This window comes from Trichechus manatus, unplaced genomic scaffold (assembly GCF_000243295.1).
Source record: "Trichechus manatus latirostris isolate Lorelei unplaced genomic scaffold, TriManLat1.0 scaffold00059, whole genome shotgun sequence".
Classification (NCBI taxonomy): Eukaryota; Metazoa; Chordata; class Mammalia; order Sirenia; family Trichechidae; genus Trichechus; species Trichechus manatus.
In genome coordinates this window covers 7015742-7039205 of record NW_004443995.1, presented here as the reverse complement: position 1 = coordinate 7039205, position 23464 = coordinate 7015742, and the positions used below count along the sequence as shown (strand labels likewise).

At 39.9% G+C, this 23464-nt stretch overlaps 1 protein-coding gene across 3 annotated transcripts in view; it reads left to right on the top strand.

The window, feature by feature from the left end:
• The window catches only part of DCLK2 (doublecortin like kinase 2), a 217033-nt gene that overhangs the window by 142330 nt on the left and 51239 nt on the right, over nt 1–23464 (top strand). For 2 of the 3 annotated variants that reach the window (XM_004378832.1, XM_004378833.1), the window contains exons 4-5: nt 3406–3507; nt 8151–8245. In XM_004378832.1, coding sequence (XP_004378889.1) covers nt 3406–3507; nt 8151–8245 — 197 coding nt within the window. Of the gene's footprint in view, nt 1–3405; nt 3508–4522; nt 4574–8150; nt 8246–23464 lie in introns of all 3 variants that reach the window. The other variant, XM_004378831.1, reaches the window with a different exon arrangement.

The window sequence follows — 23464 nt, the reverse complement described above, 5'->3', positions numbered from 1 at the left end:
TTGGCCATCTTTGTAACTACGGAAATGAAGACTTGGGATTTAAGGTTTAGTGATCTGGAATGTTGAAGGAAGATGACATTGGCAGTGCTGTATTTGAGCTAATAAAAATAGATAATAAAATGAAAGCATTTGCCTACTTGTCAAACAAACAAATTCAATTAGTTTACATTTTAGCGGTTTGGTTCCATCTCTCCTTATTGCATTGTTTTATCTTTCAATTGGATTTCCTGCCTTCTTCTAGAATGGTGGCTGGCTATACCTGTTTAAGAGTCCCTGGGTGGCACAAATGGTTAAGTGTCTGACTACTAACCAAAAAGTTGGTGGTTCTAACCCACCCAGAGGCACCTTGAAAGACAGTCCTGGTGATCTGCTACCAAAAGGTCACAGCTTTGAAAATCCTGTGGAGCAGTTTTACTCTGCACACGTGGGTTGCCATGAGTCAAAATCCACTTAACGGCAACTAACGACAACGAGAACAATTTACTGCTTTAAATGTATTGATAATGTTGAACTGAAACAGTTGAACCCACCAACCGCTCTGCAGGAGAAAGATGTGACAGACTGCTTCCGTAAAGATTTACAGCCTTGGAAATGCTACGGGGCAGTTCTACTCTGTCCTGTAGGGTTGCTATGAGTCAGAATCTACTCTATGGCAAAGGGTTTGGTTTGGTACTCTACTGGACTGGCCCTTCTTTAACCTAGTAATTCCACTGGGAAAGTCCTTGAAGGATTACAGATAATGTCCTTTTGTATTATCTATGCTAAGTCTGCTCCCATACAGATTAAACCAAGAAAAACCCCAAACCCGATTCCGACTCATAGTGACCCTATAGGACGGACAGAGTAGAACTGCCCGATAGGGTTTCCAAGGAGTGGCTGGTGGATTCAAACTTCTCACCTTTTGGTTAGTAGCCGAGTTCGTAACCACTACACCAGTAGGTCTCCCCCATAAAGATTATAACCTTGAAAACCCTTTGGGGCAGTTCTGCTGTGTCCTTTAGGGTCGCTGTGAGTTGGAATCAACCTGATGATGACGGGTTTGGTTTCAGGTATGCTGATGTCCTCCCCCGTTTGTGTGAATGATTGAGGTTGACCGAAGTATGCATTTACGTATCATCTATGTTTTACTTCTTTCTTAATTCTAGCTCATAATATTTCTTTGATGCTGATGCTTGTCATTTTGAAAGTTGAGACACTGCAATTAATGGTATCTTCTATGTTATCAAGTTAATTGGTTAATAATGAATAATAAAACATTTATTGAGCAGTAGTATTAAAAATGGTCAGTTGCTAACCAAAAGGTTGGCAGTTCGAACCCACCACATGCTCCATGGGAGAAAGATGTGGCAGTTGCGACCGTAAAGATTTACAGCCTTGGAAACCCTATGGGGGCAGTTCTGCTCTGTCCTGTAAGGTCGCTATGAGTCAGAATCTACTCAAAGGCAGTGGGTTTGGTTTGGTTTGGGGACGTATGTACCAGGCATTGTACTCAGTGCTTTGCATGTATGTTGCAAATTTATCTAAGCTAGTTGGGGCATTGGTAGTTTTTTTATTGTAGCTTTTTGTTGTTGGCTATCGATGTTGATGGCTTCTAATAGAGATAGGTGAGAGCCGTATGTTTCTTCTCCCTGAATCTCAAGCTGTTTAACCTTTTACAAAATGAAGATGAAAATAGTGACTGCTTCATAAGGTGGTTGTCAGATATATAAAGCACCTAGAATTGTGCCTGACACATAGTAAGTAATATGTAAGTGTCATCTGCTGCTGTTGTTGTTGTTAATGATGATACTATTGTTATTATACCACCACCATCTGGTGATAAATTTTACAGTGAAAACAAGTCTCAGACCTAGGTACATGTAGTAGCAAGCAAAGCTTTTTTAAAAATTACGCTTTTTTAGAAAGTTGTGCTGTCCCAACTCTCAGTCCTTTTAGGTTTCTGACAACATCTTGCATTAAAAATCCGTTAAAAATGTAGGCATTAGTATTGTAGCCATAGAATTCCGCTAACGTAATTGTAGTGTAAGAGCCCTGGTGGTGCAATGATCAAGTGCTTAGCTGCTAACTAAAAGGTTGGTGGTTTGAACCCACCCAGAGGCTCCACAGGAGGAAGACCTGGTGATCTGCTTCCATAAGAAAACTCTATGGGACAATTCTGCTCTGTCACATGAGGTCACTATGAGTCGGAATCAACTTGATGGCACCCAACAACAACAATTGTAGTTTAGCAACAAAATCTTCCTTTAAGAGTTCCATGTAGGACTGGCTCAGAGTCCTAAACTTGGGGTGCATTTCTGAAGTTCTAGGTATTGGCTTGCCATATCTATATATCCTACGCACAAAAGAGTGACATGCTTTTAAGAGGTTTCTAACCAATCCACACACCACTCCTTTGAACAGTGGAGTACTTTCTAACACCCATAATGCTAATTAACTACGCAGAAGTTGCAAGCTCCCTCTGTGTGAGGTTTTGATTAGAGCCTTTCAAATGCTAACTAGCCTCCCCACCCGGAGTGTATATTCCTGATTAGTGTACTTCACATGTTAATTTACAACCCCTGGGGTATAGATTAAAACTAAGCAACCCATTTTTTTTTCTCCTCACTGCATAAATTTAAGTCACTCTGCATAAATTTAAGTCTCATAAAGTAAATTACGGACAATATGTATCTAATTTAATTCTTATAATAACAATGTGAAGCAGATTCTAATCCTATCCCCATTTCATAGAGAAAAAAACAAAACTGAGGCTTGTTAACCAAACTAACAGGTCCCCCAGTTACCAAATGGCAAATCCACGATTCATCTAAAATCTGCATCTAAAATCTAAAATCCCTGTTCTTAACTATCCAAACGAAAATTGACTGGCTTAGCTCTTATTAGTGCCTACACTCTAAATGTTATTTTATCGGGTAATTTATAGAAAGACCAGAGTTACTGTTTAAAGCCGGTCTCCTCATTGTTGATGGTCCATACACGGGGAAGATGGAAAATAAGATAGTAAGGAATTCATAGTCAGAGGCCCATGTCCCTTCAAAATAAGATGATCAAGAAGTTGGAGAGAATAATAAAATTGTAGTCTTTGCCTGTGAATGCTACTGATTGAAAAAAGAATAGTTGGATTTTTTAGATTAGGCTGTGGATGTGTGTGTGTGTATCAAGTGAGAACATTGGGATTTCTGTATGTCAGTAAGAACTGTTTCTGGAATAATGATAAAGATGATAATGATAAAGATAACTTCAGGTATGAACTTTTTGGGATCTTACTTTGTATATTAAAGTTGTTGAACAGTAATAAAGAGATTATCAGTTAACGCTTCTAGGCAGTGAACCACTATCAGGTGGAATCTGCCTGTGGTTAGTTTTAAAACCAGATTTATTTAGTGCACTTTTATTCCTTTCTAGAATGCCGTGTCTTGAAGTCATCTTATTCTCGTTCTTCAGCTATTAAATATTCTGGATCCAAAAGCCCTGGGCCCTCTCGACGCAGCAAATCACCAGCCTCAGGTAGTAAATAGAAAAAGAATGGATGGTCACAGAAGAAGCAGGTCATTCTCATCTATAGTGTCCTTTAATTAGTATGAGCTAGCTAGTCGTCTTTGTCAGGCTCGTGCGCAGCAGGTTCCAAAGCAGCATATAGATGGCGTGCGTGCGTGCGTGCGTGCGTGCGTGCGTGCGTGCGTGCGTGCGTGCGTGCGTGCGTGCGTGCGTGTGTGTGTGTGTGTGTGTGTCTTTTTAAACCAAAAAGTTAAGTCTGTTACTCAGAGTTATAATGAAGTCTCCTGAGAGACTTGTTTGCTTTGGGTCTGACACATTTTGTCAAGAACAACATTTTTGTCTAGACTCTTCTGCTATTTACATAAAAACATTTTCTGTTTTGACCACTGTGTACTGCATTTTGAATTACATGTTATGATATGATGTGGATATTTATTTTTCTTAACATACCTATATTGGTTTAAAACACACACATACACACAGGAGTGTATTAACTTGATAAATTTCCACTGGTTTTTCCTTCATCAGACAATGTGACATTAATAATGATTCCTGTTGGAAAGTACTACTTTACTTATTTAAAATCAGTGTTACCTATAATTCAGTTTCTTTCAGGTCCTAAGCCTATAGCTTTTTATCATAATTTTTACCCTTTTTGGCATTTTAAAAATTAAAAACATACGTAAAGATCTTAACATATTGATTCTGTGAGATTTGTGTATAGTAAGTAAGGATAACGTTTGCTGCTATCATTTCCCATTAAGGAAAGAATTATGGAAAAAACATATTTTTACATAAGAGATATTTAGAATATTTGATAATAGTATCCTTAACAACTGTCTCAAGCATCAAACTTACAAGTGACCGAGTTTTTTGGACATCCCGCTTAACCTCTGGGTGTCCTTCATCCCACCCCTCTTTCTTTAGGGCAGGCTGTTTGACCCTTTTGTATACATGTTTAGACCTGCTGATAACTGCTCTCCTTACTGTCTCCTCCTCCTCTGTGTTTACTGAATGTGGACAGTAAAGAGGGGTGGCCTCTACTCCAGTACCTATTCTGCAGCCAAATCCCCAGGTGAGCCATGATTATTGTGGCTTTCTCGCTCTACTGGGTTTTTGTTTTTGTCTTTCACCACGTTTCTGTTTCCTTTTGCTCCATTTCCATGCGTGCATTTGGCTCGTCCCAGTGTGCATCTGTGCAGTGTGAAATGCTTCACAATGCATAGGAGGCTCCAGCCGCCTTTGTTTGTTAGAGAACCTGTTATCATCAGAAGATTGCCCAGGGCCTGCTGTGTATAGTCAGAATACAAAGAGATGGAGGAGCCACATTGCCCCAAGGGTTTGATCTCCGGTTACTTTGGTAAAAGATTGTTAACTCAAAAAAACTAGAATTCATTTGTAATATGAAAATGGCCACAGAAGTAACTGTAATCTTCTGCCATCCCCCTCCCTACTCTGGAGTTCAGTGCTTGGGAATCATTGAAATCTTAGAATTCAAAGTATTTTATAATAGCATACTCCAAAGTAGGATTAGGAGGTGTTTCTTGTACGTAGTAGGAGGTGGCACTGCAATCTTTCTAGTTCTCAAAACAATTATTTTCATAAAGTTATAGGCTCAACACTCTATCTCAAAATATTGACAGAATGAGTATTTTTAACTGAAAGCATCTCTCTGCTGTTGAGCTTATTTCAAATCATGTTATGATCTCTGTAGAGTATCTCAAACACTGGGAAAGCTTGTTTAATATGTAATTTGTGTAAATGTACTGAACTGGGCTTACCACATGGTGGATGTAGGTTTTCTCAGGTTCTTAGCTTCTGTTTTAGGCGATAGATTTACAAATGCATTTTACATCAGTAAAACTAAATGAAAGTGGGGAGAATGGTTCCAGTGTCACCTATTATGATGAATCCAGTTTGTGCACCTGAGGTCCAAAGAGGAAAATTATCAACGGAACTAAAAACTTGTTTCATGGCCACGTTTGTTTTGTGGATCATCTGTCCCAAAATATAGCCTAATAACTATTTAAATAACTCTTTCCAACTTGCATTTGGAATACTTAGAAACTGCTAAAGGAAAATCTTAATGTTTCAGTACCCTAAATTTTCAACTGAGTTCACATTTAGGTTTAGGTTAATAGAATAGACCTCACATTCCTATGTAAAAGTTGTGAAATTGTAAAATCACATTTCAGAGGGCAGACCTTAGTCTTTATAAGAGATTAACTCAAATGCATGTTCAGTACTTACTGCAGTTAATAGAAAGCTGAAGACCTGAGTCAGTTTCTTCAGTGTGATTCTGAAGAAATCTGCTGTGTTTATTTCTGTAGTGTTCTCTCCCCACTCCCCACCACCAGGAAGGAGAAAGTTTTGTATTGTTAAAAGAAGCCCCACTACCCAGAAATAAGTTGCTTTTACACACTGCTTTGGCTGTGATATGTCTACTTGTTACCATTTAGAAAATTCCATGGGACTAATTTGAGTTTCAGACAGAGCTAGTAACTTAGTAAACATGATATTGTGCTTTTTGACTCTTGGGACAGAAGTGGTGCTTTGAGTGAAGTCTTCTGGTTATGTAAATTCCCCAAACAAAATTCCAGTTTATCAAATTCATGTGATAAGCATGTAGAAATTGATCTGGATAATATAAATGGGTAAACAGCTACCATAGTTTGAGTGTTAAAAATTCTCGCTTTAGGTTTGTAGTTTGTGAATCATTCATAGAGTATACCAAGAGAAGAAAGTATTCTGAGCAAAAAAACAAATCCCAAAATTTATTTCTTACCTTAAATTGAGAGAAGGGGGATAAAAGCTCTATTTTAAGAGAGAAGTCATGGGTGTAGTGAAGGAGTGGGGGCGTCGCCAAGATGCCAGTAGGTCATTGTACACCTTCCAGGTGGCAGCAGCACTGCAAGGAAAGACAGCGCAACTTGGCCACGTCCCATTTACCCACCCAAACTGGACTCCGGAGAGATGTTCAAGTAAATGAAATTGAGGACCACTCATTAGAAAACACTTTTGTTTTTGAACCTTCCAAACTATCAAAAACTCAAAGTGCCACCTGTGACTTATTATCTCTTTAGGATGAGAGTTATTTGGGGGGAAATATGAACGTGTAGTTGCTGACACCTGTTAAATCTCTAGCAGTGAGTTTTGTTAAGAAATTATGTTTAGTTAGAGGGTGTATTTCTAGGGAGACCAGTCTACTGCACTAGTCCCTAGGTGACATAAACAGTTAAATGTGCTCTGCTGCAAACTGAAAGGTTGGAGGTGTGAGTCTACCCAGAGACTCCTTGGAAGAAAGTCCTGGAGATCTACTTCTGAAAAATCAGACATTGAAAACTGTCTGGAGCACAGTTTTACTCTGGCACACATGGGGTCGCCATGAGTCAGAGCTGACTTGATGGCAACATAGTCGGCTGCGGAGATCATCACATGTAGGAATTGGTTTTTCTCCTTTATTCCGTTTTCTGTCACCATTCTAGGAGCCCTGATAGCACAGTGGTTAAGAGCTCGGCTGTTAACCAAAATGTCGGCAGTTCAGATCCACCAGCTGCTCCTTGGAAACCCTATGGGGCAGTTCTACTCTGTCCTGTAGGGTCGCTGTGAGTTGGAGTCGACTCAACGGCAACGGGTTATCACCATTCTGAGGAACCCTTCAGTATCACCGTGGTGTCTGAATACCAGTGAAAGCTAAAAGTATCTTTTGAGTAGGAACTGGTGACTTGTGTAGGTCACTGTGCAGGATTAAAAAATAAGTGTATAATTCAGTTTCAGCTCCCAGCAAGTTTACTAGTTCATTGCCTATAATAACTTCTGTTTTATATGAATTTCTATAGTCAGTTCCCTTTCAGCATTCTGTAGTATAGAATCTGCAAATTTACTTTCCCCTGTAAACAGCAGCGGCCACACTCTCCTAGCATAGGATCTAATTTGGGCTTGCAACCTAGGAAATGTGCGGAGGTTTGGAGAGGGTGTAGAGAAAACTACCAAGCTTTGCTAAATAATGGGGAAATTAAGCCGTGAAGAAAAGAAAATGGAAGGAATTAGAAATAAGTCTAGATCAAAAGAAAATTGAAGAGTATCTTTTATGGCCTTCAAACAAATAAGTAGGTGTTATGAAGAAAATGACCATTAATTTCTCCCATCCATTAATAATACACTTAGAAAATGTGTTTGGATTATGGTGGAATTGATTTGGGAGAGTCATAAGAGCTTCTTGGCTATTCAGGTTGGTATACATCAAGATTGTGGATATTAAAGGTTATGGAACAATCTTCTTAGTAAATTAACTATTAAAATATAACAACCATCCATTTCTCTACCCTTGCTGGCAGGCAGGATATATTGACAAGTTTTGTTCACATCTCTATAATTCCATAATACTTTATATATTTGTTTATATCACTGTCAGAAAGCTATTATTGAAAATAATTCTAGTTTCACTCCTTATTTGTCTGATTTTTTTTTTTTTTATGTCTGTAGTGCAGTAAGATACATTATTTTTGCTTTTTGCTGATTTGCCATCTGCTTTGAGCTTTAAAAGAACCAGAGCTTCATTGGAGCTATATTGTGCGTGCATGCAACATTTTTACACAGCCTGTTGTTCTGTGTTTTAATGACCTCTGTCCTCTTTGTTGTCTCCTGGTCAGTTAATGGAACTCCCAGCAGCCAGCTTTCTACTCCTAAATCTACAAAATCCTCCAGTTCCTCTCCAACTAGCCCAGGAAGTTACAGAGGATTAAAGGTATGAGATATGTTTGTGGGATTTTGCTATTTTGAATTATGTAGTTTAGTAATTTAATTTGCTTAAGGGGCTTCAGCGTGGGAACAGGTTAAAAAAAAAGAAAGAGTTTAGGATTTGGACCAGGCAGATCTGGCTTTGACTTCTGTGCCGTTTAGTGCTGTATTTTGGGTCAAGTTGTTTAACTCTCTGAGCTGAAGTGTTCCCATCTATAAAATGGGAATACAGGGTTGTGGTTATGGTTGAACATAATGTGGTAAAGTACGATAAATAGTAATTTTCCTGTGATTTTCCAAATGATTTGCAATGCAAAGCCTTGGAAAACACCATAATTCTTTTTAAAATCTCATTTTGATTTATGATTTTATTGCTAACATAATTTGATAGGAGCCCTGGTGCTGCAGTGGTTAAATGCTTGGCTGTGTCCTAGAGTAAAACTCCCAGACTCTGTTAAAGTAAAAACAAAGAGATTTATTGAAAGCATAAGAAACACTGGAATAGGCAGACATTAGCCCACACAGAGTAAAGACCAAGGAATCCAAGGGGCAGTTGTTTCCCAGGGACAGATAAAGGGCGGAAACTAGGAAACTACGTTAAAATATTCTGATTGGAAGTTGCAAGATCAAGAGGCAAGCCAACTCAAGGGGAGTGGCTTTACAGTGATTGGTTGGAAACACGAATGTGAGCTAATTTAGATTGGTTAGTTTGAAAATATGACTATTGGATTTTACAGGACGGTTACAACATAATTAAATATTTCCTGAGGGCTGCTGAGGAGACTTCTGATAAGGATCTTGTGTCAAGACCCTCCCTTAAGAACATTAAAAACATTTATTTTATTATGTACTTAAATCCGGCTAAGGGTTTGATGGTTGCAGGGGAAATCCTTTGCTCTGTACTTAAGTCTGCTGGTGTTCAGGACCTTCCTTAGCTCAAAGAGAGAACAGTTTCTTAGTCACAGGCTTCTAACTCTGTCCCAGGGTCACTGATTGTGAAAGAAGTTAGCATCAGTCAAGATGGAATCTGAACTCAGGCCCAGACCAGCCATTTAACTTTGGTCAAGTGCCTTGATTTTAGGGCTCCTGCACGTAGCCTCCGGAAGTGAACTTGTTCTCCTACATTCACATTCCTGATCCCCCCACTCTTATTTGCTAAGAGAGGCTTTGGGGCAAAAGCTAGGTTGGTTAAACAAGATAATTGTTAGGGGGCCAGCAGGGTCTGTTGGTTCCACCCAGCCAGAGGCCCAAGTCCATATGCATAGGAATGGGAAGACATGGAAGTTACTTTCTCTGGAATGCAGAAGCAAGAGCTTGTAACAGTATGGAGTCGGGCCTACTCCTAGGCCAGCCACCCTAAATATGCCAGGCACCTCTGTTCTGAAGCTCTTATTCGGCTGCTAAACGGAAGGAAAGTTGGCAGTTCAAGCACGCCAGCTGCTTGTGTGGGAGAAAGATGTGGCAGTCCGCTTCCTTAAAGATTACAGCCTTGGAATCCCAATGGGGACAGTTCTACCCTATCCCATAGGGTTGCTATGAGTCAGAATCAACTAGATGCCAACGGGTTTGGTTTGAGTTTAACATAATTTAGTTTTGTTAAAGTCTAAAACAAAGTGGAATAATAGTATAATATTTATACACACAGTAGTAATACAAAAACATTTTTTTCCATTTTTGGTGAAGAAGAACTTAGAAATAAGTCTTAGGTGTTGACTGTGATGTCCTAAAAGTACAAACAGTAACTTGACACGATTAGCAGTTGATTTAATTGGCAGTTTATCTAACAGAGAGGGAGAATGATGAGCAAACCCAAACTTGCAAAATTTGACAAGCTTAATTTGATATAGTAGCTTCCAGTACTTTAAATTATGAGAGAAAATTTGCCTGATAAAATGGCAGTAAATAATTGCAGGACAGATTGAAAGTTTCCTTTTGTAGAAACAATGATATCGTGTATATGGTAAAGTACTCTAAGAATACTAGTGTAAACAGTACCATGTACGTGTGCATAAATGAACTTTAATTCCTTGGCACGTCTGGTTAACACTGGAAGTACCTTCATTAACAATGCATTCTCCAAAGTTGGTTGCCTAAATACTTCAGATATCATCCGAGAGGCTTTCTTTACCTTAAGGATGTTAAGAAATACTTTTCATTAGTAAAATGAGTAATACGGAAGATAGGGTTTCCCCACTTCTCAGAGGGGTCTGTTCTCCACTGGACTGAGAGGTTTGCAGGTCCTGTCTTGAGAATGTTGTGTCTGCCGCAGAACTTTTCCTGTATGATGCTCGTCTAAGTGCCTGAGAACAAAAAGAGAAATTCTTCCCTGAAAAGGACAGAGTGTCTGTTTTTGTGCCTGCTTGTTAATGTACATGGGCAGAATTTGGCCTGAGACTGGTAGTAAGTTTACGGGGAGGAGATACATAGTTCTCACCTACCTCTAATTTGTGGGGAAGCTACTTATATTTGTCAGAAGAACCAAGCATTTTCTGAAGTTAAATTGGCTTAGGTCTGTTCATAATATGATTTCAATGGCATTCATAATTGTCAGTTCCAAAAAAATTTAATGATAGATTAAAAATCAAGAATTCTTTTCACCATTCTTTCCCCAGTTTATTTTCCTCAGAATAGTTTGGAGGTGCACTGTTATTAATCTGAGTAGCTTTCAAGGAAACTAAAGTAAAAATAATTCAGGTTGATTCACTTCTTTTCCAGTTTCAGTTTGTCATTTGTTAAAGCAAAAGCAAGTGACTTCTAGTGGTGGTGATTCATAACGTAGGGCAAACTGAACATAAGCTCTAGTGAGCCACACACAAGGGTCATTCGTATTTCTCTCCCAGACCGTTGCTCTAGGCAGGGCTGGGATCCTTGACACTTATGGCCATCCCTGCGAGCAGTGAGTACCTTAGTCCTTGCTTCCCCTGGGTCTTATCTCTTTACCCCCTTTTTGGAATCTCATCTTTCCTCCTAGTCCATCTTCAACTCTAAGACCAAGATTGTCCTTTTCTGTTGTTGCCACTTGTTAGGAATGGAGTCTGCAGTTTCGAGACTGGAAAGCTAAGGATTTCAAAGAAATACACATTAATGCTCTGTGTACACACCCACTCATTCACACATGCACACATACTCGCACAAGATCACTCGCATTTGTGGAATGAAGATTTGTGGAACTTTAAAAGCATATTAAGTTGTATTTTTGCTGAGATGTTAGGTAAATTTGTTCTCACTGTGCAAGGTTTATTTTAATTGTTACAGTGACCCCAGCCATTAGTTCAGTTTCCTGGCACACAGTTAGTGCTCAAGGATTACTTATTGATGCCAGGAGAGGGAAAGAAAGACTGTGTGTTGATTAAGAGAAACGATTACTGGTCAAGAATGGAGATGCTCTTATAAGTAGGATAAATAGTAGTGGTCTTTCCATGACCCGCCCTTCTCCTCCACCCTGAGCCTTGTGGGCTTGTGAACAGCAGTGAGACCTCCTCTGAGTTTGTTTTTCTCATCTGTAAAGTAAGGATATTTAATTTTTAATGACCTCTGCAATGCTAGGATTTAGCTCTGTTAAGTTGCTAAAAAAGACTATCTAGGAAGCTGGGGAGTTTATTTCTCTCCCTTTCGTTTCAAAGCTGATATTATTCATTGAATTTTGCATTAAATAGTAGCAGCTAAATGAGTCTCTGCCAAGTGCATCAGCTTTTTGGCCACCATGCCTGTTACTAACCACCGCCTGTTCTCAGGAGTCGTTCTTGTGGAAATCTCATCTCATTATGGTTCCCAGCAATCTGTGCTCTATATTGTCCTTGGGATGGAAGCCTGCCTCGGAAATACTGCAACTTAGTCATGTGACTTACTGTACAAACTACCCTAATTTTGATGTCATTGTAAATCTCCAGCCAGCATCTGTCCACACTTGCATTGTTTTCTGTGTTCAGTGACATTACAAGTGGAGAATTACAGATAATTACCCCGTGTTAGTGCTTTGCTTTTTCCTCTCCTTCATTTAAGATGGCTTATTAAGATCAGTTAAGAGAGAATATCTGACAATGGAGGCTGTTTTTCATGGGCAGGAACTCTTTAAACTATCTTAGTTAGATGCTGTTATGGCTTTAGGGGTAGATAACCTTGTCCCAAACAATCAGAGATTGGCAAAAGTAAGCAAACCAAGCCAGCACAGCATGTGCAGGAGTCGACACTCATGTCTGTCTGTCTGTCAGGACACAGCTTTTGACGTAGAAACCATCTCTGGGTACTCTGCAGGGAATTAAGCAAAACTCTGCTAGTGCAATGGTTAAGTGCTTGGCTGCTTGAACCCCCCTGGAGGCTCCCACCCACTGGTTGCCTGGGAGAAAGACCTGGCACTTTGCTTCCATAAAGATTGTTATTGTGTGCCAGCAAGTCAATTCTGACTCATAGTGACCATGTAGGACAGAGTAGAACTGCCCCATAGGGTTTCCTGGGCTGTAATTTTTATGGGAGCAGAGGTCTTTTCTCCTGCAGAGCCGCTGGTGGGGTTTGAACCACCGAGATTGGTTAGCAGCTGAGCACTTAACCATGGTATATCAATACGCTATGGGGGCAGTTCTCCTCTGTCCCTTGGGGTTGCTCTGAGTCACAATTGACTTGATGGTACCCAACAACAAGACGAAGATAAGCAGAATCGGATGCTCTGTCACAATTTTTCCTCCTTTGTGCCAATTTCTGGGAATTATTTAGGTGTTTTGTTGGGGACATTGAAAGACTAAAAATGAAAACAGAGTGGTGTGTAATGTTTAATCTCTGACTACAGATTGTTAGTGGCATTTTTATTTGCTCATTGAAGAAAATCTGAGAAATACAGAAGCAATGCCCTTCCCCAGAATAAGTTTTCCTAGTAATACCCTTACTTTGGAAGACAGCTCTGCTCCTTTCATATGCCGACAGTCATACAAGGTCATGTTCTTTGAGAGACTGGACCGAAGCCAGGAGAGGAAGGGAAGTCCTACCAAAGCTTTCTTCAAATTGTGAATAATTTTGGCAGGATAGAGTGTAAGAAAGAGTGTGGTAACCAAGTAATTAAAGTTATTTAAACCTAAAACTGAAAGATGTTAAAACAGCTGAGCATTGGTTGTGCCTTGATGATAATTTTTAGGTTTTATTAGGTAATCATTTCTCTTTTATTACCTAAAACCATAAAATGTGAAAACTAGAAGCACGCTTAGATCTTTTAATTCTGTCTTTGTTTTATAGATGGAGAAAGTGAGATTCAGAAATGTGAAGTGACTTGCTTCCCCCAGTGGCTAGTTGGGATCTCTGACCCTTACAGAGGCCCTGTCTGTAACCTCATGGTTCTCATGTTTTCCCCATCACCAGTGGGACTGCTTCAGTGGCTCCAACACAGGCACTATGAGTAGAAAGTGTATAATTGTTACAGAAGAGTTGTGCTGTGTAAGTCTTTTAGGAGAGAGTTCCTTTGCTTACTGAATGCCTGGGTTTAGACAAGTACAAATGCTCTGCATAGAAAGAGGTTCAGAGATTAGGGGAGATGAGAGAGAGAGGTGGGAGAAGGGCTAGATGAAGGGAGGTGGAAGGTTAGAGAATTCCTGTTGTCAGTTCTTCTGGGAGAATTGGGGGAGGAGATTGCTAATAGATAATCTAATGGAAATTTTCCAAGTGAAATCGTCTACACTGTGTGAACAGCACTCCTACCTGACCCCATAAAGCTTTAGTAAAATGACAGAATTTACAGTATGGGCTGGGTTATTGGTTTTCTTTTGCACACCAGCAATGGAGCTGAGTGGTGTTTATATTGACACGGGTTGGAAACAGTGGAGATCTGGGACCCAATAAATGCCTGGGTTACATGGTATGAGATAATATCATAATGGGGGGGGGGGTCTATGAGGGAATCCACATTGTGGGTAAAATAGCATAGCTGGCAGTTGAAACCAGAGTCCATGCTTTTCACCACTATAGTCCCAGCTTCTAAGGGTACAGCGAGCAAGCAAGATCAGTCTATTAAGCAGATGATTGGAAACAACAAGGTCAGACCTAAATTAGTAAGGGAGGTCACTGAAAGCTAGGGCCACTCAGCAGACCCCCGTTGGGCCCCTTTCCTAGGACCCAGCCCCTAGGTTTTAGAACCTTCACTTCTGTATATATTTAGGGAGTCTGGATTTCCTGAAGGGCAAGGCCATTTGTCATGGCCGTCACCTAGGGAGGAAGGCATTTCTTCAGGCCAGGCAGGAGCCTCCTCCACCACAGTGGTGCCAGGCTGGCTACTATGCCAAGTTGTACTGGACGTGTGTTACAAGGTGCATAGCTCCTCAGGACTCTTGTTTGTTTTCCTTTTGCCCTCATTTAATACTTATTAAAGTTTTTTGTGAATGTTCCGATCTGTCCTAGGTAAGCTAAAAGAAACCAAGACAAGGATCTTTGGCCCAGTTGGGCCAGAGTATTGAGATGGTAACAGTGCCCCCTAGTGTGCAGTTATATAGTGCGAGAGCCTCAAGGAAGAATGACGCCTAGAGCTCCCTTGGTGCTCTGCTGCCTCCTGTTTTTGAAGACAGACATAGGATGGTGTAGTGGTTAAAACCATGGGCTCTGAAACCAGAGTACCTGGGCCTGATCCCGGCTCAGCCATTCACCAGCTGTGTAACCTTGGGCAGGTTGCTTTGCCCTTAAAGGTAAAACAACAATAATAGAACCCACTGTAACAGGACAATAATAGAACTGACTGCACAAGGTTGAGAAGATTAATTGATTAAATATAGGGAAAGTACATAGAATAGAGTGCTCAGTAATGTTTTGTTATTCTTTCTTATTGTAAACCTTGGGGTTTCCAGTTTCAGTTTTCACTTGAAAGAAGTTTCACTTACAAAAAACTTAACGTGCAGTACTGCACAGGAAGGGAAGAGAAAGTGAGAGAAGACAGACTCCAGAGTTTACTCCCTCCTCTGCTTTTCTCTCTTTTACAGAATTTTCCTCCCAACTCTGTTCTTCATCTCTGCTCTCTTACCCTCTCCATACATCCCAATCCTATTAGTAATCTATAGATAACTCTAATAGTAAAAAGTTATCCCAAAGTTTAGCAGCTTAAAACACCGATAAAAATTTATTATCTCACACAGTTTCCCATGGGTCAGGAATTCAGGGGCAGCTTAACTGGGTGGTTCTGGCTCAAGGTCTCTCACGTCATCTGAAGACTTACCTGGGAATGAAGGGTCCACTTCCAAGGTGGCCCACTCACTTGTTTAGCAAGTTGGTGCTGGCTTTTGGCAGGAGGCCTGAGTTCCTCTCCATGTGGACCTCTCCATTAGTCGGCTTGACTGTCCTCAGAACATGGCAGCTGGCTTTCCCCTAGAGCAAGTTATCTGAGAGAGAGTGCACACTATGTGGTTGCTGTCCTTTTTATGGCCTAGCCTCAAGTCAGACAGCATCATCTCCTCAGTATCTCAGTAGTCATATACATTGGCCCTATTCATTGTGGAAGGGACTGTGAAAGGGCATGATTACCAGGAGATGAGGATCATTGGCACATTTTGGAGACTGGCTACCACACCAGCCTTCTCTCCGCTTTCATCTCTTTATCAGCCACCCAAAGTTTCTTCCTTAGGCTGCTTGCACTCCTTTAATAGCTTCCTATCCAACTTCCTTTTTGAGGTTCTCCACAGTCTCTCCCCTCATGCCCCGTTTTAATTCTATTTCTTTGTTCTCTTTTTAGTCCTTTTGTTTTCTCAGACTGTCTGATCACTCCTTCCCTTTTCTTTTCTCTCCCCTTCAAATCCTAGAATCCCACCCCCACTAACATTGTTTGCTTCTCTTAACCTCCATCTTTCTGATCCTCCATTTTCTCCTTGGCCTCAACCCATGATCTCCTGTTTCCGCTACCCCAGCTTCTCGGAGTCCCTTCCATCTAGCTGATGACTTTCCCTACGGGAATATTTACTTGCTTAAATCATAGCATATTCTTTGGGACAGATAGGCAATAAAGAGTACTAAATGTGTCATCAGCTGCCAGATGGATGAAGAAAGCATTTCCCTGAACTTTAATTCATCATCTGTGTCCCAGTTTGAGACTTTTAAGGCAGTTGTAACTGCAGGCTTCAGTGTCACGGGCACATCTGTGGGCGCTGAGGGATAAAATGTCTCACGTTTTGATGCTGAAGCCTGTACCCAGAACTGGTCTGCTTTGAGCATTCTTGTTGGTTGAAAGAAGGAAGACAAAAATACATTTGGAACATTATCCAACATCTTGAGATTATAAACTGTCTGATGTGCTGGTATTTTATCTGATGATGTCTCCTGGGTCTGTGGTGGTGAAAGCTTTTCCCGATTTGTGAAGTGTGATAAAAGGGCTAATAGTATCTCATGCTGATTGGCAGAGCTCAAATGGAACTGTTTGACCTTCTGAACTTGGAAACTTCTTTTCGAAACTGTGAAATGTAAATCCACAGTAGCTGCTGACCTTTAGACATGTTTGTATTTCCCTGGAGCTTTGAATTTCCTTCTGCATTTAAAACCAGTTAATATCTTCAGTACTGAGAGACTGACCACTTAATGCTATTTTTATTATCCCAGAAATGTTAGGTGACTTCATCTCTGAATGTAATTGATTTTATGGGAGAGAAACAAAAGTAAAAGAGTGACTAAGCAGTTTAGAAGACTTCAGTGGCTTAACAAATCATAATGAATTTCAGACTTTAAGGACAGTGATTGGCAGATTGTAATTTCTCAGTAAGTAGAGGCATTTTGTGGGTAAATGGTGCAAATGGATGAAGCCCATCTTTGTGGGGATGGGGGAAAGGTTTGCCAAGCAGATCAGTGTATAAACAGGATCATAAAAGGTATGCTTAACTTGGAATCAGTTGTAAGAACTCTGTTGGAATATAAGCAACATGTGTGCCAATCCTAAATGTCCTCTTATTCATGAAAGTGGGTCATTGGAACTTCTTGGTAGTGCATTCGAGGTAATTGGATGACATAATGCTTAAAGGCTGTTCTAGTGACCTGGCCTATACCAGTCTGAACAATCACAACTGTCGAGGCAGGCACCTATCCCACCCCCTACAAAAAAATAAAAAATAAACCAAACCCGTTGCCATCAAGTTAATTCCGACTCATAGTGACCCTATAGGACAGAGTAGAACTGCCCTGTAGGGTTTCCAAGGAGCACCTGGTGGACTTGAACTGCCAACCTTTTGGTTAGCAGCCATAGCTCTTAACCATGACACTACTAGGGTTTCCTTTCACCCCTTAGCATCCTAGAAATCAGTGAAAACATGCAGACTTTTTTTAGCAAGTAGGCATGGTATACCACTTTTCATAAATCCAAAGCAAATAAGACAACACTGTGCTAGAAAGGCTCACTCAAAAAGGATGTGATGAGGTTTTTACACTGGTTTCATCAGACCATGTCATTAACTGAGGTGGCAGAGATACTCTGAGGAGGAGAAGGACACAGGTCAGCAGGTTCCACACAGCCCCATGGATAGACTATTGAATTGGACGGTGTCTTAAATCTTATTTGCACATGGACAGTAGGTTCTGTTTTACCGCTGTTACCAATCAAAAATTTTTCCACTAATTTTTCCAGGTGAAACCAACTCTAGGTATGGCTACAGATGAGAAGAGTTCATATGCTACCAACCCCTAGTACTGATTCAGAGTAATTGTTCCTGCATCTCATCACTCATACTATAAGTATTTCACAGGAAATTTCCACAAATCAACATAAAAGTGATAAAGCTTGCTATTCTTAAATTCATTCCTAATTTAGTATTTGTACTCATTTACACTGGTTTTCCTTCTAACTAGATGGAATTGATGCTTCTAATATTAAAAAAAAAAAAATCACAAAAAGGACAATGGAAAAAAATCTAAAGTAATAACTAGTATTCTCAGTTTTTAAAAAATCTTCAGTACACTTCAAAAATCAACTTTTTGAAGAAAAAAAATTCTTAAACTCTCTTACGTGAGGAAAGGCTGTGAATTTGTTTGCCAATTTGTATATCATTTGACTAAATTACACTAATGTGACTACAATTATGTAATCTGAAGATGTTCTAAATATACTCATGATGTATATTTTAATCCATGAGTCTGGTATTATGAGAAATCCTTTATTTGATTTAATTGCCTTGCAGGATTTTTTTCACGTTTTTAGAGGGGAGGACAGTGTGAGAATAGCCAAATAGCTCACGGGTTTTGGAGTCACACCTGGGTTCAGATACTGACTACACATTTACTGTGGTGTTTGGGTGGGTTATGTAACCTTTCTGAGCTTTGATTTCTTTATATGTAAATGGAGACATGATGATAATACCTAATTTATATAATGTAAAGTCTAATTTTTTCAGGACTTGGCACAAAGTAGGCATTCAATGAATAATGAATTTTTTCTTTCCTTTTCTTACAAGAAAAGGCTGTTTTTTGCCTATGAATGACTTGCAACGGATAGATTAATGGATGAGTGACATAGAGAACTTCAAAAAATTAAGATAGTTGAACAATTAATTTCAGTCACTGTCACAAACTTCCTCAACAGAACTTTTCAACCTGGACTGCACATTGGATCATTATTGTAACTTTAAAAAATGCTGATACTACCCCCCAGAGATTCTTTAATTGATCTGGAGTGTGGCCTGGCAATGGAATTTTTCAAATTTTCCTAGGTGATGCTAGGCAAGGGCAGAGAACTACTGCTTTATAGCAACAACCATACCACATACCCTTAAGGTTATTCTTTCCAAGAGATTTAAAGTATAAGACTTTTGTTGAGGAAAAGCTTTCCTAACAAAATTCTTGTAGACCAGGGGTTTGCCTGCTAACCAAATTTGGCCCACCACCTGTTTTTCCAAATAAAGTTTTATTGGAACACAACTGTGCTTGTCTTACTCATCTAGTGCTGCTGTAACAAAAATACCACAAGTGGATGGCTTCAACAAACAGAAGTTTATTCTCTCACAGTCTAGGAGGCTGGAAGTCCAAATTCAGAGCATCAGTTCCAGAGGAAGGCTTTCTCTCTCTGTTGGCTCTGGAGGAAGGTCCTTGTCATCAGTCTTGTCCTGGACTAAGAGCTTTCCAGCTCAGGGACCCTGGGTCCAAAGGACACACTCTTCTCCTGGCACTACTTTCTTGGTAGTATGAGGTCCCCCTGTCTCTCTGCTCACTTCTCTCTTTTATATCTCAAAAGAGATTAACTCAAGATACAACCTAATCCTGTAGATTGAGTCCTACCTAATTAACATAACTGTCTCTAATCTTGCCTCATTAACATCATAGAGGTAGGATTTACAACATATAAGAAAATCAGATCACAAAATGATGAACAACCACACAATATTGGGAATCATGGCCTAGCCAAGTTGATACACATTTTGGGGGGACACAGTCCAGCAATGCTCATTCATTTATATATTGTCTGTGGCTGCTTTAGTGTTACAACAGAAGAGTTAAGTAGTGGCAACTGAGGCTTTATGACTCTCAAAGTCCACATATTACTCTCTGGCCCTTTACAGAAAAGTTTCTGATTCCTGTTGTAGACTATTTAAAAATTGAATCATAATTCCATTTTCCAAAGCATGCTCAAGAAAGTAAACTCACACACATGAATATCTCCCTGATTCTGTTCAAGTTGTTCTTTTACAGAAAATCAAAATATAAGTATTCAGCATTATGCCCATAAGTCAGTAATAATATGTTTACAGCATATTATAAAGGTATATTCCTTGATATAACATTTGATATATAGATAGGTATAACCACTTTTGGTTACTTTTTTGATAATTGCCTATTTATAAGCAAAAGTTAGCATTTTATTATAGTACTTAACATTTCTCTTTAAATTATAAGGTTTGTAGAAAATGTGGGGTGTTATACTAATTATCAAATGTATTCAATGTATGCTTTTTTAAGTGATGCTAGCAGTTGAGACCGCCACACATCTGTCAGTTTGTTGTACTGTGGTGGCTTGCACGTTGCTGTGATGCTGGAAGCTAAGCCACTGGTATTTCAAATACCAGCAGAGTCACCCATGGTGGACAGGTTGTGCTGAGCTTCCAGACTAAGACAGACTAGGAAGAAGGACCTGGCAGTCTACTTCTGAAAAAACTGACCAGCGAAAACGTTATGAATAGCAGCAGAACATTGTCTGATATAGTGCCAGAAGATGAGTCTCTCAGGTTGGAAGTCACTCAGAATACAACAGGGGAAGAGCTGCCTCCTCAAAGTGAAGTTGACCTTAATAATGTGGATGGAGTCAAGCTTTTGGGACCTTCATTTGCTGATGTGGCACAACTCAAAATGAGAAGAAACAGCTGCAAATATCCATTAATAACCAGAATGTGAAATGTATGAGGTATGAATCTAGGAAAATTGGAAATCATCAAAAATGAAATGGAGCATATAAAGATCAATGTCCTAGGCATTAGTGAGCTGCAATGGACTGTTATTGGCCATTTTGAATCAGACAATCATATGATCTACTATGCTGGAAATGACAAATTGAAGAGGAATGGTATTGCATTCATCATCAAAAAGACATTTCAAGATCTGTCCTGAAGTACAGCACTGTCAGTGATGGCATAATATCCATACGCCTACAAGGAGGACCAGTTAATATGGCTGTTATTCAATTTTAGGCACCAACCACTAATGCCAAAGGTAAGGAAATTGAAGATTTTTACCTACTTCTGCAGTCTGAAATTGATCAAGCATGGAATCAAGATGTGTTGAAATTACTGTGATATGGAATGCGAAAGTTGGAAACAAAGAAGGATCGGTAGTTGGAAAGTATCGCCTTGGTGATAGAAACAATGCTGGAGATAGCATGATGGAATTCTGCAAGACCAACAACTTCTTCATTGCAAATACTTGTTTTCAACAACATAAACGGTGACTATACATGTGGACCTCGCTGGCTGGAATACACAGGAATCAAATTTACTACATCTGTGGGAAGAGATGATGGAAAAGCTCTATCATTAGAACAAGGCCAGGGGCCTACTGTGGAGCAGAGCATCAGTTGCTCATATGCAAGTTCAAGTTGAAGCTGAAGAAAATTAGAACAAGTCCACGAGAGCCAAAATACGACCTTGAGTATATCCCACCTGAATACGGAGACCATCTCAAGAATAGATTTGATTCATTGAACACTGATGACCAAAAACCAGACAAGTTTTGGGATAACATCAAGGACATCATACGTGAAGAAAGCAAGAGGTCATTGAAAAGACAGGAAAGAAAGAAAAGACCAAAATGGATGTTAGAAGAGACTTTGAAACTGGCTCTTGAACATAGAATAGCTAAAGCAAATGGAAGAAATGATAAAGTAGAAGAGCTGAACAGAAGATTTCAAAGAGCAGCTTGAGAAGACAAAGTAAAGTATTATAGTGAAATATGCGAAGACCTGGAGTTAGAAGACCAAAAGTGAAGAACACGCTTGGCATTTCTCAAGCTGAAAGAACAGGAGAAAAAATTCAACCCTCGAGTTGCAATTTTGAGAGATTCTGTGGGCGAAATATTGGATGACACAGAAACATCAAAAGAAGACAGAAGGAATACACAGAGTCACTGTACCAAAAAGAATCAGTTGACATTCAACCATTTCAGGAGGTAGCAAATGATGAAGATCTGGTGATACTGAAGGAAGAAGTCCAAGCTGCACTGAAGGCATTGGCAAAAGCAAGGCTCCAGGAATTGACATAATACCAATTGAGATGTTGCAACAAACAGTTGCAGCAGAGGTACTTGTCTATGCCAAGAAAGTTGGAAGACAGCTACCTGCCCAACCAACTGGAAGTGGTCCATATTTGTGCCCGTTCCAAAGAAAGGTGATCCAACAGAATGTGGAAGTTATCAAACTATATCATGTGCAAGTAAAATTTTGCTGAAGATAATTGAAAATGGTGGTAGCAGTACATTGACAGGGAACTGCCAGAAATTCAAGCTGAATTCAGAAGAGGATGTGGAACGAAGAATATCATTACTGATGTCAGGTGGAACTTGGCTGAAAGCAGAGAACATCAGAAAGATGTTTACCTGTGTATAATTGACTATGCAAAGGCATTCAATGGTGTGGATCATAATAAATTATAGATAATATTGCGAAGAATGGCAGTTCCAGAATGCTCACTTGTGCTCATGAGGAACCTGTACATAGACCAAGAGGCAGTCATTCAAAGAGAACAAGGGGGTGCCTGGTTTAAAATCAGGAAGGGTGTGTGTCAGGGTTGTATCCTTTCACCATACCTATTCAACCTGTATGCTGAGCAAATTATCCGAGAAGCTGGACTATATGAAGAATGGGGCATCAGGATTGGAGGAAGACTCATTAACAACCTGCATTATGCAGGTGACACAACATTGCTTGCTGAAAGTGAAGAGGACATGAAACACTTACCGAGGAAGATCAAAGACGACAGCCTTTAGTAGGGATTACACCTCAACATAAAGAAAACAAAAATCCTCACAACTGAACCAATAACCAACATCATGATAAACGGAGAAAAGATTGACATTGTCAAGGATTTCATTTTACTTGGATCCACAGTCAACACACAGGGAAGCAGCAGTCAAGAAATCAAATGACGTATTGCATTAGGCAAATCTACTGCAAAAGACCTCTTTAAAGTGTTAAAGAGCAAAGATGTCACTTTGAGGACTAAGGTAAGCCTGACCTAAGCCATGATATTTTCAGTTGCCTTGTATGCATGTGAAAGCTGGACAGCGAATAAGGAAAACCAAAAAAGAATTGATGCCTTTGAATTATGGTGTTGTTGAAGAATATGGAATATACCATGGATTGCCAGAAGGAGGAACAGGCCTACCTTGGAAGAAGTATAGCCAGAGTGCTCCTTGGAAGCGAGGATGACGAGACTTCGTCTCAAGTACTTTGGACATATTATCAGAAGGGACCAGTCCCTGGAGAAGGACATCATGGGTAATGTAGAGGGTCAGTGAAAAGGAAGAAGACCCTCAACGAGTTAGATTGACACAGTGGCAACAACAGTGGGCTCAAACATAGCAATGATTGTGCGGATGGTGCAGGACCAGGCAGTATTTCTTTCTGTTGTACACAGGGTCACTATGAGCTGGAACCGACTTGAGGGCAGCTAACAGCAACGACAGCAATTGAGAACACTGTATACCTTTTCTTGCTCCATTTCAGTCTTTAAGTTTTAAAGTTCTGTAACCTGACCCTATGAATGCCAGTAAATTTCCGTTAGTCAGAAAAGACTGTCTTAAACTAGCC